The sequence below is a fragment of the Salmo salar genome, chromosome ssa01 (assembly GCF_905237065.1).
Source record: "Salmo salar chromosome ssa01, Ssal_v3.1, whole genome shotgun sequence".
NCBI classification, from domain to species: Eukaryota; Metazoa; Chordata; class Actinopteri; order Salmoniformes; family Salmonidae; genus Salmo; species Salmo salar.
This window is the reverse complement of record NC_059442.1, coordinates 154500215-154527818: the sequence shown is the minus strand read 5'-3', so window position 1 is coordinate 154527818 and position 27604 is coordinate 154500215. Positions and strand designations below refer to the sequence as shown.

Genomic DNA, 27604 nt, shown 5'->3' with positions numbered 1-27604 from the left:
TAGCAAACACACAGCAATAAAGCACTACAACAGCTCCTTAAGAAACAAAATGACATTTATTATTTTCCAAACAATTCATCAAACATGTTTAATCAATATTTCTGTGAAATCAAGAAACACATCGATATTAACCAGATACTACAATGGGCTTATATGTTGTCGTGTGTGTACGTCTAGGCCACACAGACAGCTCAGCAGGATGTCGTAAGACAGACGCCTTGGCCAGCTCAATGGTTCATAGTCATCTAAAGCCAACAGATTACACTTTAATTGCTTTGGTGAAATTCATAGAATATTTTGATAAGATTTGTTCTTTTTAAATATAACCACACAAACTCAACATGAAAAGTGCTTTATTCATATTTAGAATACTTTAAATCTTTCTCCAATATCTTAAATATAATTTTGTAAACAGCCAGATCAACCAACCAGGCTCCCAAAGTAGTGCTGCAGAGCCTGTTGAGTTAACATATGACGTTTTTAGCTGACACACTAGAAAGTTAAGCTACAAAACATCATGAAAATAATCAATAGGCTAACTATTGACCATGGTCTAAAAATCAATGACAGTATACATTTGGTAGCATCTTTGATGAACATTCAAACCTCTAAGATTTTTAAAAAGACACCACTGCATTTTAAGATAACAAAAACCATGAAAGGCTTACTATTGTTAATATATACTTCTATTAACAAAAATGAATGTCACAGATTTATTTGATGTATTCAGACTGACTGGCGTATGTATATTCCGTACATGGTGGTACTGGCCTTCAAGAACATAAAGATGAGGAAAGCCCGAGCCTTGAGCTGATTTACTCCTCGGAACCAAGTAAGCCAAAAGCCCAGCAGGTGCCGGTAAAGCTACTGTAGACAATCGACTATGAAGAGGCCTCGTATACAGGGTTATTACCAGACAAAGCATAGATGTTTTCACTTCTACAGCATGAGCGCCTCAACAGGGTTGGAGTTAATCAATTCCATTTTTCAATTCAGTCAATTCAGGAAGTAAACTGAAATTCTAATTTCCGGTAAAAAAAAATCTGAGAAGCACTGAGGATAATTGAAGTAGATGTTTTTTTTGGATTGACTGAATTTAAATTGATTGATCCTCAACACTGTTCCTCAGGAAGTTTGGGTGCACAACAAAGAAAAATGCTGGAGATAAAATTAAGTGTACAATTACTTTACCTTAATTTTAAATAAAAACAATTAATCATTGACATTTCTTTGTGTCAGAAACAGACTGTATGCAAAACATAATTCCATTGAAATAAGTTATACTTAAAATTAAAAAGATTGAAAAATAAAGAGTTAAATGCAATAAGTAGTACACAAATAATCCTGAAATACATTCTCAGACCGGTGTTTTTGACAGGCAAAAAGCTGCAAGCGACTTCATTTTAGCCAACTGTAATGTAAAGGCAGTGAATATTAAAAATGTCAAGATCTGGATACAAATTATAATAAGAAGCTGCGTTGCCATACATTAAAAGTATGTCATTCCAGTTATGTCTATTAATTACAAAATATAAAACCTCTCACAAGTTTACAAACTTCACAATCCCAACTTTGATTATTACTACCTTGAATACAAGGCCAAAAACATTCAGCCAATTCCTCGCTTCCTTTAAAAATAGACCACGCCTTTTCCCCACAGTCAGTTCTACATATCATACACCATCCATCGATAAAATCATCAAATTTAATATTCTCAGTTTTGGGTATCATAATTGGTCAGAAAACCACAGTATGTATTGATAGGAGATGTCTATGCGTGTATCCCTCCTCTTCCCCATTCCCCTATAATAGGAAAAGCACCGGTTCATCAAGTATAAAGCTAAGGTAACCACTGACAGCAGCCCTTCTATACTGAATATAAATGTAACATGCAAAGTGTTGGTCCAATGTGTCATGAACTGAAATAAAATATCCCAGAAATGTTCCATTGGCACAAAAAGCTTATGTCTCTCAAATTTTGAGCACAAATTTGTTTACATCCCTATTAGTGAGCATTTCTAAATTGTCATGGTAATTTATCCACGTGACAGGTGTGGCATATCAAGAAGCTAATTAAACAGCATGATCATTACACAGGCACACCTTGTGCTGGGGACAATAAAAGGCCACTAAAATGTGCAGTTGTCACACAACACGATACCACAGATGTGTCAAGTTGAGGAAACGCGCAATTAGCATGCTGACTGCAGGAACGTCCAACAGAGCTCTTGCCAGAGAATTGAATGTTAATTTCTCTACCATAAGCCACCTCCAATGTCAATTTAGAGAATTTGGCAGTACGTACAACTGGCTCACAACTGCAGACTATGTGTAACCACAACAGCTCAGGCCCTCCACATCCGGCTTCCTCACCTGTGGGATCGCAGGGGTGCTGAGGAGTATTTCTGTCTGTAATAAAGCCCTTTTGTGGGGAAAAACTGATTCTGACTGACTGGGCCTTGCACCCAAGTGGGTGGGCCTATGCCCTCCCAGGCCCAACCATGGCCGTGCCCCTGCCCAGTCATGTGAACGCCATAAATGAATTTCCTTCTATGAACTGTAATTCAGTAAAATCTTTAAAATAGTTGCATGTTGCACTTATATTTTAGTTCAGTATAGTTATCATGTAACAATAAGGAACATTTGGCCAAGCAAAGAACGCACAAGACTTAGCTAATAAATGTTACTGTGGTGAAAGGATGCAGCAATTGTTTTAGCATTTGATAATTTACTGGGGAAAAAAATAATTGTACAACATATCAGGGTATATGTTACTTAACTATGGGGACTGCTATCATGATGGTTACCAAAATACAGGTTGGTGTTCAGTTTGAGGAGAATTTGATTCACATTTCACCTCTTCTGAGATGTGTTTTTGGGGTGTAGGTTGGGACAAGCAGGGTTTATTAGTAGTTAGTAAAAACTCAACATTAAAACAAAACTTAACATCTGAAATCTGATCTCGTTTGATGTGGTTAAGCCTCCTGATATCATCACGATACCATCGTCTCCGCAGTGCAGCAAGGACTCCAGACTTTTCATTGGAAACCGTAAAACCGATCAATCACTAACAGAGCACAGGGTTACATTTAAAACAATCCCCTCATTAGAACACTTTGTACTGTACCCGTGTTACATCTAGATCACTTCCCAATGTGTTACTTTTAAAGCACTAGCACACTTTTTCCAACAAAAAACAGAGTTCCTGTTGGACAAATTCAAGTAGGCCCCTCCCTGTTTCATTCAGTTTGCTCCATTTGCTTTGTTTGGCTCTTAAAACGGTTTCCGTTGCAAGATGTAATGAATACATCCTAGAACTCTTGCACTTTGGAGCAGTTTAGATTGAACAGTTGGACATTGCACTTCATAAAATCGCCTTTTATACATCTTAAATAGGTTCTTCGTGCACGAAGAACAGAACTTTAAGACATAAAAGTCACATAAAAAAAAAATAACAAGACCATATGATGTAGATATAAATAAAGAGAAATATAGAACACAGCTGAAAAAAAACAAACATTTTGCTCTGTTACATGCATCTTATTTCTTAGGTGGATAGAAAATAAAAATGAAGAAAATCTGTGTAGTACACCAAAAATGCACAACATTTGGAAACTGATAAGTCCAGTAAAGTCCATGAATTCACTGAGGATGGTTCTTGTCTTCGTTGTATCCCTTGGTGTTTGGCGTGGTACATTATATCATGGTACAGTATATCAAGCATGGTACAGTATATCATTGAGCTATTGTGATAAAGTGGTTGAGAAGCCAGTGTGGTTGGTATGCATGTAAGTAAGTAACAATATAGAGTGGATTCCACTGAGACACATAAGGAACAAGTCCCTAAGTCAACTACTGTTGATCTGGTCTCGTTCCTCTGTTGCCCTCCACCTCCCCTCCAGACCCCCTGGTCCTCCAGAGCCCCTGTTCCCCCTCTTCTTCAGAGACAATAGGCTGGAATGCAGAACAGGGGAGGATTCACTGGGGTTGGGTGGGATGTGGTGTTGGGCAGGGGGAACTGTTGTGTGTGCATGTTAAAGCCGGGTGGTTGTGTGTGTCTGAGAGCACATTAAGAAAAAAGATTAGGCAGCACCAGAAGAAGGTATAAATATCCACTGGTGACATTTACGAAAATCTAAAGTCAAGCCGGAGGAAGGGAGAGGGAAACAAGCGAAAGCACAACTACTGCCATAAAATCAGACAACCATAAAGCCACTTAAAAACAGATAAACAAAACAAAATGGTGGACAACAGAGCTATCCAAAAGGAATGCATGATGAACCCACATCACATCCATACCATTCTAACCTGCAGATCAAACAGAGCTGCTGCAGTGAGAGGTCAGGGCTGGAATGTACTGGCTGGGTCAGACCAGGAACCAAACTGGACCAGGCCAACATCAGAAAACTTCATGACGTAGACCCGGTGTGTGCGTTCTGTCCTGGTAGAGATACACTCAAATATATTGGCACCCTTCACTATGTCTTTTAAGATAAGTTGACATTTAAAAAACATTTGGTGTACACACATGTATTTGTTTGATTTACAACTGCACAGGACCAATACATTTTTTTTCTTCTAAAATTGAGATTTTTCACTTAAGTTAAAAATATTGCCTGGACTAAATTATAAAAAATTAATTTGGTTGGTTGGAAGCAATTATCTTGTTTACGGTGTCATTTCTCTCACCCGTGGTAAGTTGCAGGTGTCTTAAGGGTAAGACATAGCCATTCAACCAGTTTTGAAAAGAGAAAACAGAACATTCTGCACCATTGTAAAAGTGCGAGGGTGCCAATATATTTGACTTAATTTGTAAGTAGGTAGGTAGGGAGCTGGGACGATGTGGAGGGGAGAGAAGAGGGGAAGAGTTTGGTGTCTCGGACAGGAAAATGAGGAGGGAGGTTGTTCATGTTTAGTGGTGCAAGGAGGGCCCGTTGCTCTGGGTTACGGGGGCAGAGCCAGAGATGTCCAGGAAGACGGAGCGCATAAGGTCGTAGGACTTGTCGGAGAGGTCGGCCACGTCGTCTGACGTCATGCCCTTCGTCTCAATCTTCGGAAGGATCTTCAGTGTGATGGTCCCTTGTTAGAGCATAGCGTAAACATCAATATCATCATAAACATCACAACAACCCTCATCTTGTCTGCATGGACGCAAAAGACAACTTCTTTCTATAAATAATATCATGAGCCATTAATGTCAAGAGTAGCTGTGGATAACCCCTTTCAATATGAACTACAAACATCTGTACCCGAGTTGAACTGCTTTTCTTTCCGTAGGTAGAAGTTACTGTAGGAGGAGAACACGATGGGAATGATAGGAGCCTGAAACAGAGACAGAAGCAAGAAAGAAAGAGAGAGAGAAGCAAGAAAAGGAATTACCATGACAGTTCGTTCGACATTCGATTTAAGCCCAGGGTACCAAAATACCATTCTTTTTTCCAAGATCAAACCAACAAGTATAATCTACTTTAAGGATGCTTCCCTCCCTCAGGCAAGACAAACATGAACACACAGACAAAGACATGCATGGCTGACTGGCCTACACAGACTGTCTGTACACATATCTATGGGCACGCACGCACATGCACCATCTCCTCCAGCCCTGCAGCGGCAGACCTAGAGATATCGTTAGCTCTGCATTGGAGCACAACAGTCATGTGTTAATGATATGGGAAACACAAATATACACCATTCTGCAGAGATCTACTATACGGATGAGTGTTTTGTGTTGACCCTTCTGTAGACCAGAGATTCCTCAGATATTTCTGTGTTAGTTAATATGGACCAGCAGGTCTTGGTTACTGTGTTCCATCTGTTTCTCAGATCTATCCACTGATACACATCTACACACAACCTTTGAGCATGCAGGCGCACAAGGCCTACATTGAATACAGGCTACACAGACAAACTACAATAAACACACACACTTCGACACCTCATAACCTGGAGTGAACCTGCGGTGTCTGTCTGGCTCTGTTTCATGTAACGTTCTTTACATTTATTCCATCCATTTCCCTCCCTCAGTCTTTCACTCTCCCCAACACTCATCCTATATCGCCCTCCATCTATAACTTCAGAAACCCTTTCCATTAGGCGCCCTCTCTCCCACTGTATTGCTCCCTCGGTCTTTGCTTCTCTCAGTCCCTCTTACTCTAGCTCTCTTTGTCTTCCATCTATGCCAAAGGTAGTGAAAATGTCCTCTGCAATTCATGGTGTTCAGTCAGTATCCATGCTCGGTTGTTAGGTCCCCCTTGTGAACACCGGAATAGAGGCATGCACGCACACACTCAAACACACACGGCCCTGTGGCTCACTTGCGCTTGCACTGCCAGGTGGAAGGCTCCCTTCTTGAAGGGCAGCAGGTCGCCCCTCTGGTTCCGCGTACCCTCCGGGAACACCCACAGACGGATCTACAGGGGGCAAAGGTTAGGGGTCAAAGGTGAGGCCTATGCGGAAGCATGGAAACAGTATTTAAATATCAGTGGTGGAGATAGTTCTAGACACTAAACCAGAAATAAGCATAGACAAAAACATCAAGTATTCAAACTTGGGTTAAGTTTCAGGATATACTGGCTTGGGAATGAAATTAATTTGTTGTTCAAAGTCTTATGATCTAACAGTATGTCACTCCCTGACATCATTACCAATCATACATTATTGGGCTTTCAGAATGGAGTTAGTCATTAGATTGGAAGGCTCCAGAGCACAGCACGAGTTTCCGAATTAATCCGGGTCCAATTGGTTAGTCCTGTTGAATTACCTGGTCATCCAGCATGGTCTTGGCAGCGTCGGCCATGACACTCTTGGCGTCTCTTGTCTTCTTGCGGTTGATGAAGACGATGCCGCCCAGCCAGCACACGATGCCCACAGTGCCAGCGTACACCAGCTCCTTCTTGGCAACCATGGTGCAGCGATCTGGGAGGACCTCCATTAGACCTGGGGAATGGAAAGGATCTGTTACAGGATCTGGTAGGATCTCCATTAGACCTGAGGGAGAACATGATATTTGAAAGGATCTGTTAATGGATAGGATCTAGCCTATTAGATCTGTCAGGCAGCCCAATATTTTTTCACTAATTAGTCTTCGGAACACTCAGATCAGCACTGAAAAAGAGCGGATGTGAAAAGATGTGTTTTGATTGGTCAAAAGACCAATTAGTGAATAAATATCAAAATTGGGCTGCCTGTGTAAATGAAGCATTCAAGGACCTTTTAGATCTGATTGCTGGGATATTTCATCTGTATGAAATCATCATGTGGGGTTGAATCTAAAACTCAAGAACCAACCATGCATGTAACTGAATTAACGGTTTTGCACAACGATTTAATTGACACCACTGAATGATTTGTAATGAGACTAATACCCTGACTACACGCGAGCGTTGCAAAATAAATGTAGAAATCTGTGTTATTCAATTATTGCACCCACACTGCTCGCAAGCATCTGCGTTGCCAAGGGCTAAAATATAAGTCCTTTCTGACGCAGATCGCACTGCAAGTCCTGCCTCTCCCATCTCCTCATTGGTTTATTGAAGCAGGTACCCACGCGCCATCTCATTGGTTATACCCACGTGGGTGATTGAAAGACGAACTGTGTTGCCGGTCGTCGTGGCAATACTATGAAAGTTTAGATGCCAATCACCATATAAGTTCAAAGAAGAAAAAGCCTGGAAGGAGGAGAGATGACTAGAAACGATTCGGTTGACCGTTTTGGGTGTGGATTAATTGTCGGAGTAGAGGACCTTGTGCATTTCAGGTAAAATAACAACTCAATGTTCATATCCCAGGACAAATTAGCTGGCAACAGCAAGCTAGCTAAATAGGACAAATTAGCTAGCAAGTGCAAGCTAAATTGCTAAATTGCCGTACATGTTTAATGCTTTTCGTCCTGTCCCCAAATTAAATGTAACTGGTTCAGAGTTTGTTTTGATATTTTAACCTGCGTGTCGTGATTGCGTTGTGTAGGGGGACAAAATAAATGTATGCACGATTGCGCACGTGCGCAGCCGGTTTGGGTTCCATGTTAGGCCTTTAATGCACAGTGGTCTGATTATTAGACTTGGGCCTTTAAAACAAATTAATCTAAATGTTATTGGTCGTGTACACATCAAAAGGTGCAGTGAAATGCTTATGTTTCCATCTTCAACAGTGCAGTAACACCCAAGAATACAAACAAATCTCCAAAATAAAAAGAAATTAAGAAACATCGGAAGGAGCAATGTCAGAGTCTGGAATATGTAAGGGATTATCAATGAGCGGATGTGTGTTTTATGGAAAATGGTGAACAACGTAGAAGGTTTGTTCCACAACGCACTACCGGAGTGCAACTAACCATCCACAGAGTTGCATTATTTTCCAGAGGACGCATAGCCCCTTGTTGATTATTCCTTACATATTCCAGACTGTTAAAATATAGCCATGTCACATTTGCCCCAGAAATGTGTACACTTGCCGGTGACAATGAACTACTGCCATTCAATTATTCCGTGTTTGATATACTATGTGTTATAGGAAAATAGTGCACGCTCTAGAATGTACTTCAAGCAAATCTGAAAAAAGTATTCAACAATGCCATGGTATACAAATATGTACACCGAACATAAATGCAACAATTTCAATTTACTGAGTTACACAGTTCATATAAAGAAATCAGTCAATTGAAATAAATTCATTAGGCCTTAGTCTATGGATTTCACATGACTGGGAATACAGATATGGATCTGATGTTCACATACAGTACCAGTCAAAAGTTTGGACACCTACTCATTCAAAGGTTTTTCATGGCAACCATGAGGCAGAGATCAAACCCAATCAAGTAGGTTTGGGATGAGTTGAAGGAAAAGCAGCCAACAAGTGCTCAGCATATGTAAGAACTACTTCAAGATGGTTGTAAAAGCAATCCAGGTGAAGCTGGTTGAGAAAATGCCAAGAGTGTGCAAAGCTGTCAAGGCAAAAGGTGGCTACTTTGAAGGATCTCAAATATATTTTGATTTGTTTAACACTTTTTTGGTTACTACATGATTCCATATGTGTTATTTCATCGTTTTGATGTCTTCACTACTATTCTACAATGTAGAAAACAGGAAAAATAAGGAAAAACCCTTGAATGAGTAGGTGTGCCCAAACTTTTGACTGGTACTTTATATATTGTGGATTGTCCAACATCGGGGCATGTTTGGAATGGGGGTGTTTAAGTTACAAAAAAAATTACTAATAATTAAATGTAAAAGGGTAATATTTTATTTTTATGATTGTATTGCCGTTGTGACCCAATAAAAATATGTTTACTTAATACATTTGCAAAACTTTATAAAAACCTGTTTTTGCTTTGTCATTATGGGGTATTGTGTGTAGATTGTTGAGGAAAACATTTTATTTAATCCATTTTAGAATAAGGCTGTAACATGAAGTGTGGAAAAAGTCAAGGGGTCTGAATACTTTCCAAATGCGCTGTATGATGGTGTGTGTATAGACAGAATATGAATTGAAAAGGTGTGTACAACAGTAGTTATATAGGATGAGCCTTGACTAGAATACAGTGTATACAGTGCCTTCAGAAAGTATTCATACCCCTTGACTTAATCCACATTGTTGTTTTACAGCCTGAATTAAAAATGTATAAAATATGTTTTAAATCTCACCCATCTACACACAATACCATATAATGAAAGTGACAAAAACACTTTTTTGAAAATGAAATATAGAAATCTAACTTACTTAAGTTCTCCCACACCTTGATATGACACTCCAAATTGAGTTCAGGTGCATCCAATTTCCTTTGATCATCCTTGAGAACCACTTGTGGCCAATTCAATTGCTCGGACATGAATTAGAAAGAAACATACCCATCTATATAAGGTCCCACAGTTGATAGTTTCTGCTCTGACATGCACTATACCATGAAGTGCAGGGAACTGTCCGCAGATCTACGAGATAGAATTGTAATGATGCATATCTGGGGAAGGGTATACACATTTCTAGAGCATTTTCAAAATGCAGATCTTAAAAAATAAAAAAAATCTGCATTTTAAACCATTTCACATGCATTTTATGTTAGAATTCAAGTTAGTGATCAGGGACGCGCAACTAACGTTCTCCACAAAAAAAAGTGAACTTTGATGTGAGTGCTGTCTGCCTGTTCGTGAATTCTCATCGGAGTGCAAAAGTGCAACTGAAGCACAAAATGTGTCTAATGCCAAGCAGAAATCACAAGAAGCATTTTAGATCTGCGTTTACAAAATGCAGCAATATTATTTCTTATGCGTGAAAAAAACTGAATTCTGCGTTAACGCGACCCCGGTAGAGTGCGCCTAGAGCTGGCCTTCAGACCAAACTGAGTAACCGGGCAAGAAGGACCTTGGTCAGGGAGGTGACCAAGAACCCAATGACAGAACTACAGAGCTGCTTGGCTGAGATGGGAGAACCTGCCAGAAGGACAACAGTCTCTACAGCACTTCACAAATCTGGACTTTATGGGAGAGTGGCCAGACAGAAGCCACTCCAGAGAAAAAGACACGACAGCACGAAAGATAAGGCAAAAAAGCCTGTGGTCTTATGAGACAAAAATATAACTCTTTGGCCTGAATGCAAAGCACAATGTCTGGAGAAAACCATGAAGCGTGGTAGTGGCAGCATCATGCTATGTGGATGCTTTTCAGCAGCAGGGACTGGGAGACTGGTAAGGCCAGAGGCAATAATGAAGATCCAGCCAAATCATAGATGAGAACCTGTTACATAGTGCAAACGACCTTAGACTGGGGCCAAGATTTGCATTCCAACAGGACAATGACCCCAAGCAACACAGCCAAAGCAATGCTGGAATGGCTTCAGAACAAGAATGTGAAAGTCCTTGAGTGGCCCAGCCAAAACCCAGACTTGAATCCCATTAAAAATCTGTGGAAAGACTTCAAGATTGCTAATCACCCCATATAACGTAACAGAGCTTGACAAAATCTGCAAGGAAATCCAGATGTGCAAAGATGATAGACATACCCAAGACGACTCAAAGCTGTAGTCGCTGCCGAAGGTGCTTCTACAAAGCATTGACTCCGGGGTGTCGATACTTATGCAAATGAGATATTTCTGTATTCACTTTGTCATTATGGGGTAGTGTGCAGATGGCTGAAATTATTTTTTTTTAATCCATTTGGAATTCAGGCTGTAATACAAAATGTGGAAGAAGTCAAGGGGTATGAATACTTTCTGAAGTGGTTAAAACAGTATGTTAACATTAAAGTTACCAGTGTTCAATGACTATGGACATAGGGGCAGCAGTCTAAGGTGCAGAGTAGAGTACCGTTGGTAGCCAGCTAGTAACAGTGACTAAGTTCAGGGCAGGGTACTGGGCGGAGGCCGGCTAGTGGTGACTATTTAACAGTCTGATGGCCTGGAGATGGAAGCTGTTTTACAGTCTTTCGGTCCCAGCTTTGATGTACCTGTACTGTCCGCCTTCTGAATGGTAGCTGGTGAACAGGACGTGGTTCGAGTGGCTGAGGTCCTTGATCTTCTTTGCCTTCCTGTGGCTATAGATGTCCTGGAGGACAGGCAGTGTGGCCCTGGTGATGTGTTAGGCTGACTGCGCCACCCTCTGGAGAGCCCTGCTGTTGTTGGTAATCAGGCCTACCACTGTTGAGTCAGTGGTCTGATCATTCGACGTCACCCTTTAATGCACAGTGGTCTGATTATTATTGTGAGGAAATTTCTGACCTTGAATGGTGTTCTCTCACCTATCTGGGATGAGCTTTGGCCTTTCGGCCATCTTATCTCACACTGGCCTTACGAAGGCACGGTTAATATGTCATCTATTTGCAGGGCTCTACAGTCGTGGCCAAAACTTGAGAATGACACAAGTATTATTTTTCACAAAGTTTGCTGCTTCAGTGTCTTTAGATATTTTTGTTAGACGTTACTATGGAATAATGAAGTATAATTACAAGCATTTCATAAGTGTCAAAGGCTTTTATTGACAATTACATGAAGTTGATGCAAAGAGTCAATATTTGCAGTGTTGACCTTTCTTTTTCAAGACTTCTGCAATCCGCCCTGGCATGCTGTCAATTAACTTCTGGGCCACATCCTGACTGATGGCAGTCCATTCTTGCATAATCAATGCTTGGAGTTTGTCAGAATTTGTGGGGTTTTGTTTGTCCACCCACCTCTTGAGGATTGACCACAAGTTCTCAATGGGATTAAGGTCTGGGGAGTTTCCTGGCCATGGATCCAAAATATCACATGTTTTGTTCCCCGAGCCACTTAGTTATCACTTTTGCCTTGTGGCAAGGTGCTCCATCATGCTGGAAAAGGCATTGTTCATCACCAAACTGTTCCTGGATGGTTGGGAGAAGTTGCTCTCAGAGGATGTGTTGGTACCATTCTTTATTCATGGCTGTGTTCTTAGGCAAAATTGTGAGTGAGCCCACTCCCTTGGCTGAGAAGCAACCCCACACATGAATGGTCTCAGGATGCTTTACTGTTGGCAGGACACAGGAATGATGGTAGCGCTCACCATGTCTTCTCCGGACAAGCTTTTTTCCGGATGCACCAAACAATCGTAAAGGGGATTCATCAGAGAAAATGACTTTACCCCAGTCCTCAGCAGTCCAATCCCTGTACCTTTTGCAGAATATCAGTCTGTCCCTGATGTTTTTCCTGGAGAAAAAAGTGGCTTCTTTGCTGCCCTTCTTGACACCAGGCCGTCCTCCAAAAATCATTGCCTCACTGTGCATGCAGATGCACCCACACCTGCCTGCTGCCATTCCTGAGCAAGCTCTGTACTGGTGGTGTCCCGATCCTAAAGTTGCTTCAGCTGCGGGAGACGGTCCTGGCACTTGCTGGACTTTCTTAGGCGCCCTGAAGCTTTCTTCACAACAATTGAACCGCTCTCCTTGAAGTTCTTGATGATCCGATAAGTGGTTAATTTAGGTGCAATCTTTCTGGCAGCAATATCCTTGCTTGTGAAGCCCTTTTTGTGCACATCAATGATGACGGCACGTGTTTCCTTGCAGGTAACCATGGTTGGCAGAGGAAGAACAATGATTCCAAGCACCACCCTCCTTTTGAAGCTTCCAGTCTGTTATTCGAACTCCATCAGCATGACAGAGTGATTTCCAGCCTTGTCCTCGTCAACACTCACACCTGTGTTAACGAGAGAAATCAGTGACATGTCAGCTGGTCCTTTTGTGGCAGGGCTGAAATGCAGTGGAAATGTTTTTTTTGGGGGGGATTCAGTTCATTTGCATGGCAATTAATTGCAATTCATCTGCTCACTCTTCATAACATTCTGGAGTATATGCAAATTGCCATCATACAAACTGAGGCAGCAGACTGAAAATTTCGATTTTTGTCATTCAAAACTTTTGGCCACGACTGTACACTGACCTTTTTTACAAGGAGCACGTGTGAGCCTAAGTTGAAAAATGTAGACAAAGAAATTAGGAGCACAATGAAAGATTTGAAATATTAAAGGGTAGGTAGTAGGGCTGGGCAATATGAACAAAATGTTTGACATGTGACAGTATTTTATGTTTCTGAATAATAAAAGTTCTAAATATGCTTTACGAGTTGTTCCTGACCCTAGGGTGGCAACACAAATGATCAATGGGGCTTTCTCCATTTATACTTTTCAATCTAACTCCAAACAAAAATAATATTCAGCATTTTCAATCAATTTCCACACATTATGATGTTGGCAAAAAAATATAAATTCCTAGTTAATTGGTGATCTGTTGTAAATATGATTATTCTAATTTATAGTTGGAATATCGTGGGCAGGACCAATGATTAAACCAGGGAGGAATTATTGACAGGGTAGGAACCAAAGTGTTGGTCAGTGTTTCCAGGTGACCCTTACTTCATGTAGCTAGCTAGTCAGACAACATATTAATGCTTCGCCTATTTCTCTCTGATAAGATACCGTTGCACAAACATGCTGTAATGGGAATTTTAATGTTTGTGCTTTTCTTATAACTAAATTTCGGTGTTTTATTTATTCAGTGCGCTAGCACCAAGCCAAGGTAGAAAAATGTACACAACTCCCATAGCCTACTTCACAGAGAACATGTCGAAAAGTTAAAACAAAAAGGAAAACATACGAGGTACTACACAAAGAGAAAGCAGGCATGATTCTCTTACATTTTGAGCTCACGGCAAGAAAGCACCAGAGCCTGCCATTCTAACGGGTTCCCACTAGATAACAGCTACAAAGTCATGAATAGCATGAGGTGTGGCTAACGTAAGCCAGCTTGAGCTAGCTACCAAGCTAGCCTACGAACTATGTAGCCACAATAGATCCTCCATACGACTGAGAAATAGTGCATTGTGGGTAGTTTAGAAGTGATCCGTAAAAAAGTTTACAAATATGTAATAACCCCAAAACATAACTATGTTTGTACTTATAGGTAACCAGATCGTGTAAGTCACTACGTATTTGACCACACCGTGTTACATTGGCGAGTAAAAACTCATGCTACCTACCCTTTAAAGCTAGAATGGTGCTCCTAAATCACAATTTCAGGTCGCACAGCAAAAATATTTAGGCACATAGTCGAGTAAAATGGTCACACTGTAGAGCCCTGTATTTGTTTGAGGTGGCTGATGTAATCAGTAACGTTTTGCATTTGATTGGTCTGGAGTTTGGTACTGGGTCAAGTCGCCATGCCTTGTAGTGAGAGAAAAAAAAATCTTGGTCGACCAAGAGTCGTCTGTTCCTTCGACTGGTCCAAAATTTTACTTGTATTTTTTGATATGTAGACACACCCTATGCGTTTTAATTAAATCAACTACACTACTGAGCTTGTCTGATGCTTTAAGCAGACTTAATTATTTAAATCAGACACAAAGGACTCAAGAGGGAGGCGTGTGGCTCAGTTGGTAGAGCATGGTGTTTGCAACGCTAGGGTTGTGTGTTCGATTCCCACGGGGGACCAGTACGGGGGAAAAAATGTATGAAATGTATGCATTCACTACTGTAAGTCGCTCTGGATAAGAGAGTCTGCTAAATGACTAAAATGTAAATGTAAATCAAGACAGCTTAACCAGAAGAAAAAAACCTGTTCCCTAGCCACTTCCTCCAGCTGCTTCTGGCCTTCGCAGATTCTGTCATTAGGCTACTGAAGTGGCCGCTAATAGGCTACACTAGGGGTCGGCAACCTTTTCCATTTGGAATGGCAATATTTCTTACCCAGGGATGCAAACTGGTGAGGGCCCAAAAGGTGACACTTTTTTTTACATGCAAACAAATCACAGGTTTTAACTAATTAAACAAATAATATGATCTACATGATCAGTCTCTGTGTGTAACATAAAAAGTGGTTAATGTGAACCTAACTCGCAGCTTACATTTTTTTTTAACAAAAGCAAATGTTATTTGTTGCCTAGATTTTACGAAAAATGACACTCAAGTCTTGACAAAAAAACAAAAAACAGTACACTAATATTGCAGTTAGCCATGACAGCCTTTATAATAGAATGTTTGTGACCCCACACACCTAAATATCACATTTGGGAAAAAAACATCTTAAAAGCAGAAATAGAATGAAACAAACAGGCATTCCACTTTTGCTCTATTATAGTGGCAACTATAGACGTCGATCAAGTGCACAAGGCTACATGTATGCAAAAATAACTTTCACAGAGTACAAATGTAATAATCCCCCTCAAATCACAAAAAAGTGTTACTTTCAAGTTCAACACAACAAAAGCAATACCTTTGAGCTACACTGCAGGTTATTACATTGTACACTTTCTGCCTGTGGACATCTGTCTACAATGTGCCAGCAGAGCATGATACCCTTTGTTGGCATAATTGATCTCTTTCAGGCAGAGTACACACCTGGCATACCACTTTTTATCCACTATATTGAAAATGACCTCATTCTGAAAATTAACCACATACTGTAGAGGGAAAACATTAGTTCGTTAGCTAGTTAACATTTTACACCGTTTTTCCTAGCCACCGTGCTTCTACACCTGCATTGCTTGCTGTTTGGGGTTCTAGGCTGGGTTTCTGTACAGCACTTTGAGATATCAGCTGATGTAAGAAGGGCTATATAAATATATTTGATTTGATTGCCAGGGTCCAGGCAGTAAGCAACTAACGCGTTAAAACGTGAGGAACGGCAAGGAGTTGTATACCAGTTAACGTTAATACTATAGCAAATTGGTTAGGTTACTAACGTTAGCTCATCTGATATTGTAACGTTAGCCAGCTAGCTGTCGGACTTTATTAGCCAGCAAAATTTTACACAATAAACTTAATTACTTGATGTTGCTCAACATTTCTCTGGCTAGCTAACGGAGAATTTGGTCCAGCTTCTATAGCAAGATACTTAATGCTAACAATACTTGTTCCACCACACTTTCTCCCTCACCTCAAACTTTCCAAATACCAGTTGTTTTTCGGTTACAGCTCATGAAGTACGCTTCATCACCCCGTCTACTTGGTCAGGCTTCTCACCTACCTCTTCGTTATCGTTCGGCAAACTGATTTTACACCCGACTGCTGTCTTTCCAGAGCGCTCGCTGATTCTGTAATTAGCAAAGTGGTTGTCTCTTCTCTTCAGTCGCGCGCTGCATTCTGTTATATGAACGATTGGCTGAGCCTTAGATACAGACAGTATCGCTTACAAACGCGCATCACTCGTTCGCTTACACACGCGCATCACTCGTTCGCTTACGCACGCGCTTCACTCGTTCGCTTACGCACGCGCATCACTCGTTCGCTTACGCACGCGCATCACTCGTTCGCTTACGCACGCGCATCACTCGTTCGCTTACGCACGCGCATCACTCGTTCGCTTACGCACGCGCATCACTCGTTCGCTTACAGCCAGCAGTGATCCAAAGCCCCCCTCCCAAACGTTTCTCATCGGATCTACACAATGCACGTAGGTCACCAAATTTGGATTCAAAACGGCAAATTTCACCGAAAAGATGACTAGTTTGCATCCCTGCTTACCATTTCTATCGATCTGTGTGCCAGTTATGATTTTCATGTGAACATTTGTGGAACAGTTTCATTTATTTTATAATAAAGTCTTTGTATCTCAAAATCATTGTCATGTGATTAATACAAATTCTATCTAAAAGTAACTTATTGCCTATGAAAGATTGCCTATATAAAGCCAACAAATAAAAACAATGCAGCCTACAGGTAGAAAATATCCTGATAAAAATAAATCACATTGGCTAGGCATGGCCTGTCTACAAGGAACATGAAAAATTGTATTAACTATCAAATTGGTCCAGCCACAAGCTTGCACTAACAAACTTGCAGCATTGTATAGAATATTCTGGACCCTCAGAGTTTCCAGAGCCAGTGAGATCCAGACAGACACAGCTGTAGGCTATTAGCACAAGGGATAAGAAGTAAACAAGTACGCCCCTTATGACTTTCCACCAGATCAGAGCAGGACTTTCTTTTCCCCTTTCACCCCGAGTGGTTATCGAAAGGGAGAGAGCTGGAAAGGTTAAAATTGGCTACATTGAGGAACAATTGTCATTCTCAATGGATGTAAAAACAGACTTTGTTTACTTGCCGTTTGATGTGAAGATGAAATTACTTTGAGAAGCGCCACAGCTCATTAGTGGTGGTGAGTCAAGACACTCAGAAATACTATCAGATCCCCAAATGGGCACATCTATAAACATACATTTGCACGCATAGGCCTACTTCTGCGCATAATCAGGTGTGTGTCCTTACTCAACATTGAGAGGAGCGCTCCAAAACAAAACAACTCAAACTGACAACTCGTAAATGGAATGAAATAAAACTTGTGTAGCCTAGGTTGTGTGCTCTGCAAACAACGTGTCCACTCTGAAAATGACAACTGTAAAAGACTAATAATAATAATAATAATAATAATAAATTGAATGCATTAACAGAAGTTCCGGTAACCAAACAAACATTGTAATAAGAAATTATGGGAATTAACGGTAACTGTACTACTGGTGAGCCAATCTTGTGGCCTACACAATGGATTAGTCCACTGAGACAGGTGTCAATCAAAACAATTATTTTAACAACTGCCAGATTAAGTGCTCTTTGAGGCCAGGAGCAGAGAGAGAAGCTAGAGGCAAAAGGCCGGGATTGTTCATGGGGAGCGAAGCTAGGGACAGAAGGTCAAGGTTGTTCATGAGGAGGGAAGCTAGTCACAGAAGGCTGAGGTTGTTCATGAGGAGGGAAGCTAGGGACAGAAGGTCGGGGTTGTTCATGAGGAGGGAAGCTATGGACAGAAGGTCGGGGTTGTTCATGGGGTGCGAAGCTAGGGACAGAAGGTCGGGGTTGTTCATGAGGAGGGAAGCTAGGGACAGAAGGTCGGGGTTGTTCATGAGGAGGGAAGCTAGGGACAGAAGGTCGGGGTTGTTCATGAGGAGGGAAGCTAGGGACAGAAGGTCGGGGTTGTTCATGAGGAGGGAAGCTATGGACAGAAGGTCGGGGTTGTTCATGGGGTGCGAAGCTAGGAACAGAAGGTCGGGGTTGTTCATGAGGAGGGAAGCTAGGGACAGAAGGTCGGGGTTGTTCATGAGGAGGGAAGCTAGGGACAGAAGGTCGGGGTTGTTCATGAGGATTGGGATCAGCAGGTGGAGCAGTAGATTATCTATTATGGAAGGTTGGTATGGTAACTCCGACCCTAGATCAGCCTCCTGCGGTGTGTTCTCAGCTCTAATGAAGCACCTCTCTCCTTCACTGTCACACTCCTCTCCCTCCCCCTGTCAGACACAATCACCTCCTCTCTTTCTCCCTCCCACACGCTCCCCCTCCCTTTCATTCCTGCTGTCAGTCTCCTGGCTTGCAGCCAGCTCATATCACTCAGTCACCACCAAGATAGATACACACTGACTACTCCAGCCAGTTGTTAAAGTGAACACCCCCCCACACACACGGAACACAACCTAGGCCCTATGAGAATCCAAGTGGGAGACATACTAAGAATTCCTCTCCTCTGCTCACTGACCAGCATAGTGGGAAAGAATGACTGACCAACTCTCTGAATAGACATTTAATTCAAAGACCTTTACAATGTAAACAAAATCTCCCATGAGGGGATACCAAAGATGATCAATTTTGATGTGAAAATGCATAACACATTCTGCATTCAATAACTAAATACAGCCAGTCAGCCTCAAGGCACTAATTAAGGCTAGTGCTGCACAATCCTCTGGTGCCAAGCATAATGCAGTTTATATTGATCCATGCCTTTCTCTAATGTTAAACATTCGTAACCACATTATTTACAAAATACACCATCTTAAAATAGTGCTGTTGATTGATTACATGCACCAGTCTAGCCCTAGAGTTAAGCTACACAGTCGCTGTTGGGTTTAGAATTAGACAGCCATGTCAGTGATCGGAGCTTGTGTGATGGTATACCAAATGACAGTTGTCAGTCTTCGCCCACTGAAACCATGCATATCATACCCACTAGCCTCCTCCCTCAGAATAGAGTGCTCTGTGACTGGCAGCACTCAAACCATTACTAGAAGATTCCCTTAGGAAGTGAGCTATGGAGGGTAAAGTTGAGTTAGTGAGAAGGGAGAAACCCAGTGTTTGCATTCAATACAAGAAGGAAGAGACTCAGAGAGATCAGGGAAACGCCTCGATCCTATTCAAAACTGTGTGTGTGTGCACGCGTAAGCTTGCATCTGTGTGTGTGTGTCGGTCCGTTCATTCGTCCGTGTGGGTCTCCTACCCAGTACGTCCAGGGAGCTCTGGTGGTTGGAGATGATGACGTAGGGTCCCTCTGTCTGCAGGTGTTCCAAGCCGCTCACGTCAAACCTCAGACCCAGGAAGTATTTCACGTGATGAACCAGAGCACGGATCACCCTGGAAACCAAGGAAGGAACAACAATAATAATCAATTCAATCTTTATTTGAAAACCATTTCAGTGTCAAACGGTGTGACTAGAAACAAAACATTAAACGGCAGTGTTTCAGAGCATCAGTTCTGCTCAGTCCATGTTCACCAGGTGAGCAGACTAACTACCTCCTAACCATAATGAGTAGGCTAGTTACACTACAAATACACATTTTGTGTATGTATTTGAACACCCCTTGAAATGAGTGGATTTGGCTATTTCAGCCACACCCGTTGCTGAATCGAGCACACAGCCAAGCAGTCTCCATAGGAAAACATTGGCAGTAGAATGGCCCATTCTGAAGAGTTCAGTGACTTTCAACGTGGCACCGTCATAGGATGCCACCTATCGAACAAGTCAGTTTGTAAAATGTCTGCATTGCTAGAGCTGCCCCGGTCAACTAAGTGCTGTTATTATGAAGTGGAAACATCTAGGAGCAACAACGGCTCAGCCGCAAGGTGGTAGGCCACACAAGCTCACAGAACAGGACCGCCGAGTGCACTCACTACAGACTGCCTCTGGAAGCATCGTCAGCACAAGAACTGTTCATTGGGAGCTTCATAATATGGATTTCCATGGCCAAACAGCCGTGGCACACAAGCCTAAGATCACCATGCGCAATGCCAAGCGTCGGCTGGAGTGGTGTAAAGCTCACCGCCATTAGACTCTGGAGCAGTGGAAACGCGTTCTCTGGAGTAATGAATCACGCTTCACCATCTGCCAGTCCGGTGGACAAATCTGGGTTTGGCGAATGCCAGGAGAACGCCATCTGCCCAAATGCATACTGCCAACTGTAGTTTGGTGGAGGAGGAATAATGGTCTGGGGCTGTTTTTCATGGTTCAGGCTAGGCCCCTTTGTTCCAGTGAAGGGAAATCTTAATGCTACAGCATACGATGACATTCTAGACGATTCTGTGCTTCCAACTTTGTGGCAACAATTTGGGGAAGGCCCTTTCCTGTTTCAGCATGACAATGTCCCCGTGCACAAAGCGAGGTCATTACAGAAACGGTTTGTTGAGATCGGTGTGGAAGAACTTGACTGGCCTGCACAGAGCCTTGACTTTAACCCCATCGAAAACCTTTGGGATGAAGTGGAACGCCGACTGCAAGCCAGGCCTAATCGCCCAACATCAGTGCCCGACCTCACTAACGCTCGTGGCTGAATGGAAGCAAGTCCCTGCAGCAATGTTCCAACATCTATTGGAAAGCCTTCCCAGAAGAGTGGGGGCTGTTACAGCAGCAAAGGGAGGGGGGGACAAACTCCATATTAATGCCAAAGATTTCAGAATGAGATGTTCGATGAGTAAGCGTTCACATACTTGTACCATGTAGTGTATATTAAAAGTATAGTTCCTCACATTATGCTATTTGAAAAAACTATCCAACAATCTCCACATCGATAATCGCCAATCCTCAGTGTGAAAGAGCAGTGGAAGTTATAGGTCTACTGCTGCATTGACCTATGGACAATGAGTTCCATGTGCTCATTTCTTTAGCCGCCAATGGATCACGGTGTATCAATGTGTCCATATGGCAGAACCTGGTGATCTCGCATTAGTTGACTTATCAATTTAATTCAGATTTTTATGATTAACCACGTGAAAATGATTTTGAGAAACGAAAATGTTATTATTGAAATGAAACTGTTCGACGTAAATGCACATATGAAAATCCTAACCGGCACACAGAACGGTAGAAAATCGTAGGATAAATTGTAAGCTTCCCCAAACTTGAAACTCACTCACTGCCCATGAAGTCTTTATGAAATCATTGCCTCCATAGTCAGAATCTGCCTATAGGCTACTTTGAAGCAAGGCATGCCTCATAATATGAAATAAAACATTCAGGTTTTAAACAATTAAGTATGCTTTTCGAAAAGCATACTTCCTCCAGCTCACATTGTAAAGTGGTGGGTGACGTACTGATAAAAGCACATGCTTTCCTCCAGTAGCACCCAGCTGAGGAGTTGCAGGAGAAATCTCCCTCAAAATAGGCTCTGATTTGTATGCTGTGCGCGTGTGATGGTTGTGATGGAGAAATAAGATACATGATGAGTAACGAAAATACACACAGGCCAATTTAATTCCACTAAATTAACCTTTAGACCAATAAGCATGACGATCAAATGTATTTATATTGAGTGGCATTTCCATCTATTAATAAAAAGCATTATTTTGCAATGGTCTTTTTTTTTCACCTAGTCATTTTGGCCAGCAAAATTTTTATTTCAAATCGCCTTCTCATTTTATTACATTTTTCAGCCAAAAGCCGGCGATTACCAGCTAATGGAAACCCTGACCATCACATACAACTGCATGGTTAGACTCACCATCACATACAACTGCATGGTTAGACTCACCATCACATACAACTGCATGGTTAGACTCACCATCACATACAACTGCATGGTTAGACTCACCATCACATACAACTGCATGGTTAGACTCACCATCACATACAACAGCATGGTTAGACTCACCATCACATACAACAGCATGGTTAGACTCACCATCACATACAACAGCATGGTTAGACTCACCATCACATACAACAGCATGGTTAGACTCACCATCACATACAACAGCATGGTTAGACTCACCATCACATACAACAGCATGGTTAGACTCACCATCACATACAACAGCATGGTTAGACTCGTCTGCTGTTCTTACAACCATAATAAGTGGAAAGAAATGGTTCTGTTAGAGTTGGGGTCAGTTATAAAATAGCCTTCCCTACATAACATATGAATAATGATAGCCTGTACTACACCATAGGCAATGGTATTTAATCAGAAACACAATGTTGTCTACTTCTACCCTAATACAATTTAGTTTCACACAAAGTAGACTGGCCTGAGATGTCTGTTTTTCTCATTACTGACTATGCATCTTAGTTTAAGGTAGGCTGAGGCTCTCTGTAAGGAAAGCAATAACAATCATGCTGAAGAGAGGAGGGCAAGGCAGCCATAGCATAAACTCCCAGATCTGTCCGGGACACAAGGCTAGCAGCGCATGCTCTCTAACAGATGGCCTTCATTACTGGAAGACTACAGCCTCTGTCCCTAAAGGATGAAGAAGTGTGTGGTTCTGTTTACTCCAGTCTAGCATTCAACATACTGTCCACTTTACTCTCCACTGGCCCCTCCCTGTGTGGGTTTAGAATACGACCAACACCGCTCAAGACACAAGAATGAATGTGTAGAGTGCAATGACTGCAAACTAGAGACTGGATCTGCATGTCAAAATATGATCTTTAAACCCGAATAAAAACACTATCTCCTCACTATCACAACGATAAAACCGTCCAATCTTGTGCAAAAGCATGCGTGATTGTGCAAGGCCTCGATCGACAGGCAAGCTGCTACTCTTATTCGACTACAGCAGTTGTAAAGAGGAAGAAAATTGCCTTAAATTCAGTTGCAGTCGCAATGTCAACAACTGACATATCACAACGGTTATCCTCTAATGATCCCGTTTAGGTTGTCAGCTTCCTCCTGTCATTGCATGACTGCTCTCTAAAAGACTCATTTTAACCCTTGTTTTGAACAATTTCAAAACCAGCAAAGCCAACAGTATCTTCGACAGAAGTCTTTACTGTTTAAGTGTTTCACAAAGTGTTTAAATTAAATATTAATTGAGCAAGGTCAGGGTGACCTCAAATCTATCCCAATGCATTGTTCCAGTTTCAACAGATAAACGTGCCAAAGTTCCATTCTAAGCAGTCCGAGAGACAGTTGACATAACCCAGAGAAAAGAGTTGACAACACACTGCAATACACTACATAGCACATCATGGTTCACTAGCACACTGACAGGTCTGTAGTACCGTTGACATCTAGAAGCCATTCCCCTTGAGCAGTGTCTAAATCTCATCTGTTTCCATCCCAAAACTCCTATGTGACGATTCAGGTTGGAATCTTGCAGCAACATTCCTACAGGGATGTAGACAGTGCCATCCCTGTCCTGGCTGAGAATAAAATGACTCTACAAAAACAGTCTCTCATTCTAGACTAATTGCTAGAAATGCCTTTTGCCATGTGATAATGCTCAACACACCGACACTAGTTTGGCAGGAAAACATGGCCAACCTATAGGCTTTCAAAGACACTAAGCATTGAGTGGGTGTTTGACCTGGGGCTGTAAACCAGGGTCATTCACACAGAGTGAACCTGGTTCAGGAGTCCCAGTTCCCACTAGCAATTTGAGGGTAGATGACCGTGACAGGCTGTGTCATCCTTCGTGTTGAATCAGTCAACTCTTTCTAATACGGCCTGCCCCCTCTCAGTCTGTGTCACTGTGTGTCTGGATCTCCATCTTCCACTTCTTCCCACACGCTCCCTCACACACTCAATCTCTCTGTCTCTCACACGCATGCAAACACACACACTTGTTGGCGACTGTGAAAAGGCTCCAGCTGCAAGAAAACCTTTGGGTTAAGAGAGAATACTGCCAGGTGCAACATGACACCACAGCCAATACTTCTGGTCTGCACACCTGGCTGTGAAACAGTTCTGTTATTCCAAGACCACTGAACCAAGTCAGTCTGCCAGTTGTGTGATCACTAACATAAAGGACAACAGGCAGCACAAAGCTGAGGAAGCCATACACTGATTTCTAGGGGACCTTTCGGAAGAGAGAAGTTACAACCAGTCAGAAACACGAATATGAATGGGAGGGACAATCTGACCCCTACTCCTCTCTTATTGTGTCCAACCGGCCATGTCTCACTAGCCACAGTAAAATATGTCCCAATCCTCCTGGCCTGCAGACCAGTTGACTGACAGTCCCTGTGCCCAAGAATGCAAAGGTAACCTGTCTAAATGACTATGGCCCCTTAACACTCACATCTGTAGCCATGAAATGGTTTTGAAAAGCTGCTCATGGCTCACATCAACACTATCATTCTAGACCCACTCCAATTCACATACCGCCCCAACGGATCCACAGATTACGCAATCTCTATTGCACGCCACACTGCCCTTTCCCACTTAGATATAAATAACACCTATGTGAGAATGCTGTTAATTTACTACAGCTCAGTGCCCTCCAAGCTCATCACTAAGCTAAGGACCCTGGGATTAAACACTTCCCTCTCCAACTGGATCCTGGTCTTCCTGACAGGACACCCCCAGGTGGTGAGGGTAGGCAACAACACATCCGCCATGCTGACCCTCAACACGGGCGCTCCTCAGGGGTGCGTGCTTAATCCCCTCTTGTACTCCCTGTTCACCCACGACGGTGGTAGGCCTGATCACTGACAACGATAAGAGTCTATAGGGAGAAGGTCAGAGACCTGGCAGTGTGGTGCCAGGACAACAACCTCTCCCTCAACATCAGCAAGACAAAGGAGCCGATCGTGGACTACAGGAAATGGAGGGCCAAGTACGCCCTCATTCACGTCGACGGGGCTGTAGTGGAGCGGTTCGAGAGCTTCAAGTTCCTCGTTGTCCACATCACTAAGGATCTATCATGGTCCAAACACACCAACACATTCATGAAGAGGGCACGACAACGCCTCTTCACCCTTAGGAGGCTGAAAAGATTTTGCATGGTCCCTCATATCGTCAAAAAGTTCTACAGCTGCTTCAATGACAGCATGTTGACTGGCTGCATCTCCGCTTAGTATCACAACTGCATGGCATCTGACTGCAAGGCGCTACAGAGGGTAGTGCGGACGAGCCAGTACATCCCTGAGCCAAGTTCCCTGCCATCCTGGACCTCTATACCAGGCAGTGTCAGAGAAAGGCCCTAAAAATTGACAAAGACTCCAGCCACCCTAGTCATACATTGCTGTCTCTGCTACTGTATGGCAAGTGGTACCAATGCTCCAAGTCTGGAGCCAACAGGATCCTAAACAGCTTCTACCCCCAAGCTATTAGACTGCTAAATAGTTAGTTAAGTAGTTAACCAAATAGCTACCCGACTATCTGCATAGACCCTTGTTCCACTTACACTGCTGCTACTGGTTACTGTCACTTTATTCCTAGTTATATGTACATACAGGATCTACCTCAAATACCTCGTACCACTGCACATCGATATAACACCTGGTACCCCTTGTAAGTTAACGTAACTCATTGAGTACTTTTACATGCACAGTAATAATTCGATATTAATAACCCCTTGAAATCTACGTGCACGCCCCGCGAAAATCTAATCTGCATAATAATAATAAAAATCCATCAGTTTAAGCTAGATAGGGCCGGACGATATGGCCAAAATATATCACTGTATTTAAAAGACACTTTTTAACAGTAACTGTATTTTAGGTTTTAGAATACAAATTCTCTTTAGGTGTAGTGCGTGACCCTTTGGTGGCAACACATACATTCTAAGTTATTTCAATGGATATTTCTCCATTCTGACTGCTATTCAATTCAACTTCATACATTTTCATTTGCATTTCCACACTGCCACGTAGGGCTGGACAATATTGAACCAAATGTTGCAATTGCGATTTGAATTGCGATTTACACCTTACAGATATGTAAAACTCAACAATTTCTAAGATTTTACTGAGTTACTTCATATAAGGATATAAGTCAATTGAAGACGTTTGAGGAACTGATTTGACGAACTGAAATAAATGTGTAAAGATGTCTAAATGTCTGTTTTTGCTTTGTCATTATGGGGTATTGTTTGTAGATTTATGAGGGGGGAAAAAACGATTTAATGTATTTTTGTAATGTAACAACATTTTGAAAAAGTCAAGGGGTCTGAATACATTCGGAATGCACTGTGTCCAATGACATTAAACCAACTGATAAAATAAAACATCATCTTGCCTTGGTCCTGTTTAGACTTGAGACACAAAATCGATGACAATGCATGGATTAAAGTGGCATTTTTTTGCAGTTGTTGGTTTACATCTGTGCAAAGAAAAAAAACACGCCTGTTGGATACATGTTTCGATCTGGTTTCCATCCACGAAAATGTCGGGCCCTGAGGCCATGTCTGAATGCCATATGTAACGACAACGTTAGCAAGCTACCTAGCATTAGCCGCATGATACCGTACAGAAAGTCCACACATCTGGCAATGCATTGGAGCTAGCTCGCTAGCCTTCTTACCAACCGCTGGATAGCCATCTCGCAGTCCGTTACAAAATGCAACAACGAATAGGTGAAAATATCTGCAAATAGCTTTTCTGAAAGTAGAAACAAATAGTGATGCTATGGTTGCATTATTTCAGTCTTTGGCAAGCTATCTAGCTACTGTAGCCATCTTCCATTACCATGAGCAAACGTTAGCTAGCAATGCACGGCTCGCGTTGTTGTACAACCTGGAACTTACCTCATGTTTTCGATGTCTCTGCCGCCGCTTTTCAGAATACTAAGCGGAATCGCAATCGCAGCCAAAATCATCATATAGGCCACGTAGAAACACTTTTTAAAATAAAAAACAAAAGTGCTGCTGGTCCATAGCAGGAGTGGGACCAGCAGCAGTAGGAACACCAAGAGCGCATCCATACTGATTCCTCCACTGATACTGCCAGCAAGAGTCTCTGATGGTGCTAGTTAGTGTTGTGCAAGCATTAGCAGCACTGTGTGGCACCGACTGACATTACAACTGCCAAAAGGCAACACAAAACTTGTGCAACTTCGGTGGTGCACGACTCGTTCTCTAGATGAATATAACTCGTGGACAACACTGTTCAGTCAACGATTGTGAAAAGCAGCCTCATGTAGAGGTTCCGAAGGTAAATTGACATGGAATTCGATGTTTATTCTGTTTCCGGTTGCACCTTA

At 42.1% G+C, this 27604-nt stretch overlaps 1 protein-coding gene across 1 annotated transcript; it reads right to left on the bottom strand.

The window, feature by feature from the left end:
• Positions 1–37: 37 nt before the first annotated feature.
• agpat2 (1-acylglycerol-3-phosphate O-acyltransferase 2 (lysophosphatidic acid acyltransferase, beta)) lies at positions 38–27604 on the bottom strand. Its single transcript, XM_014139607.2, has 6 exons — positions 27150–27604; positions 19689–19822; positions 6761–6936; positions 6315–6410; positions 5250–5322; positions 38–5079 (listed from the first exon to the last, which is right to left on the bottom strand). Exons 1-6 carry the CDS (start codon positions 27323–27325, stop codon positions 4913–4915), a joined length of 822 nt encoding a protein of 273 aa, XP_013995082.1. The 5' UTR covers positions 27326–27604; the 3' UTR covers positions 38–4912.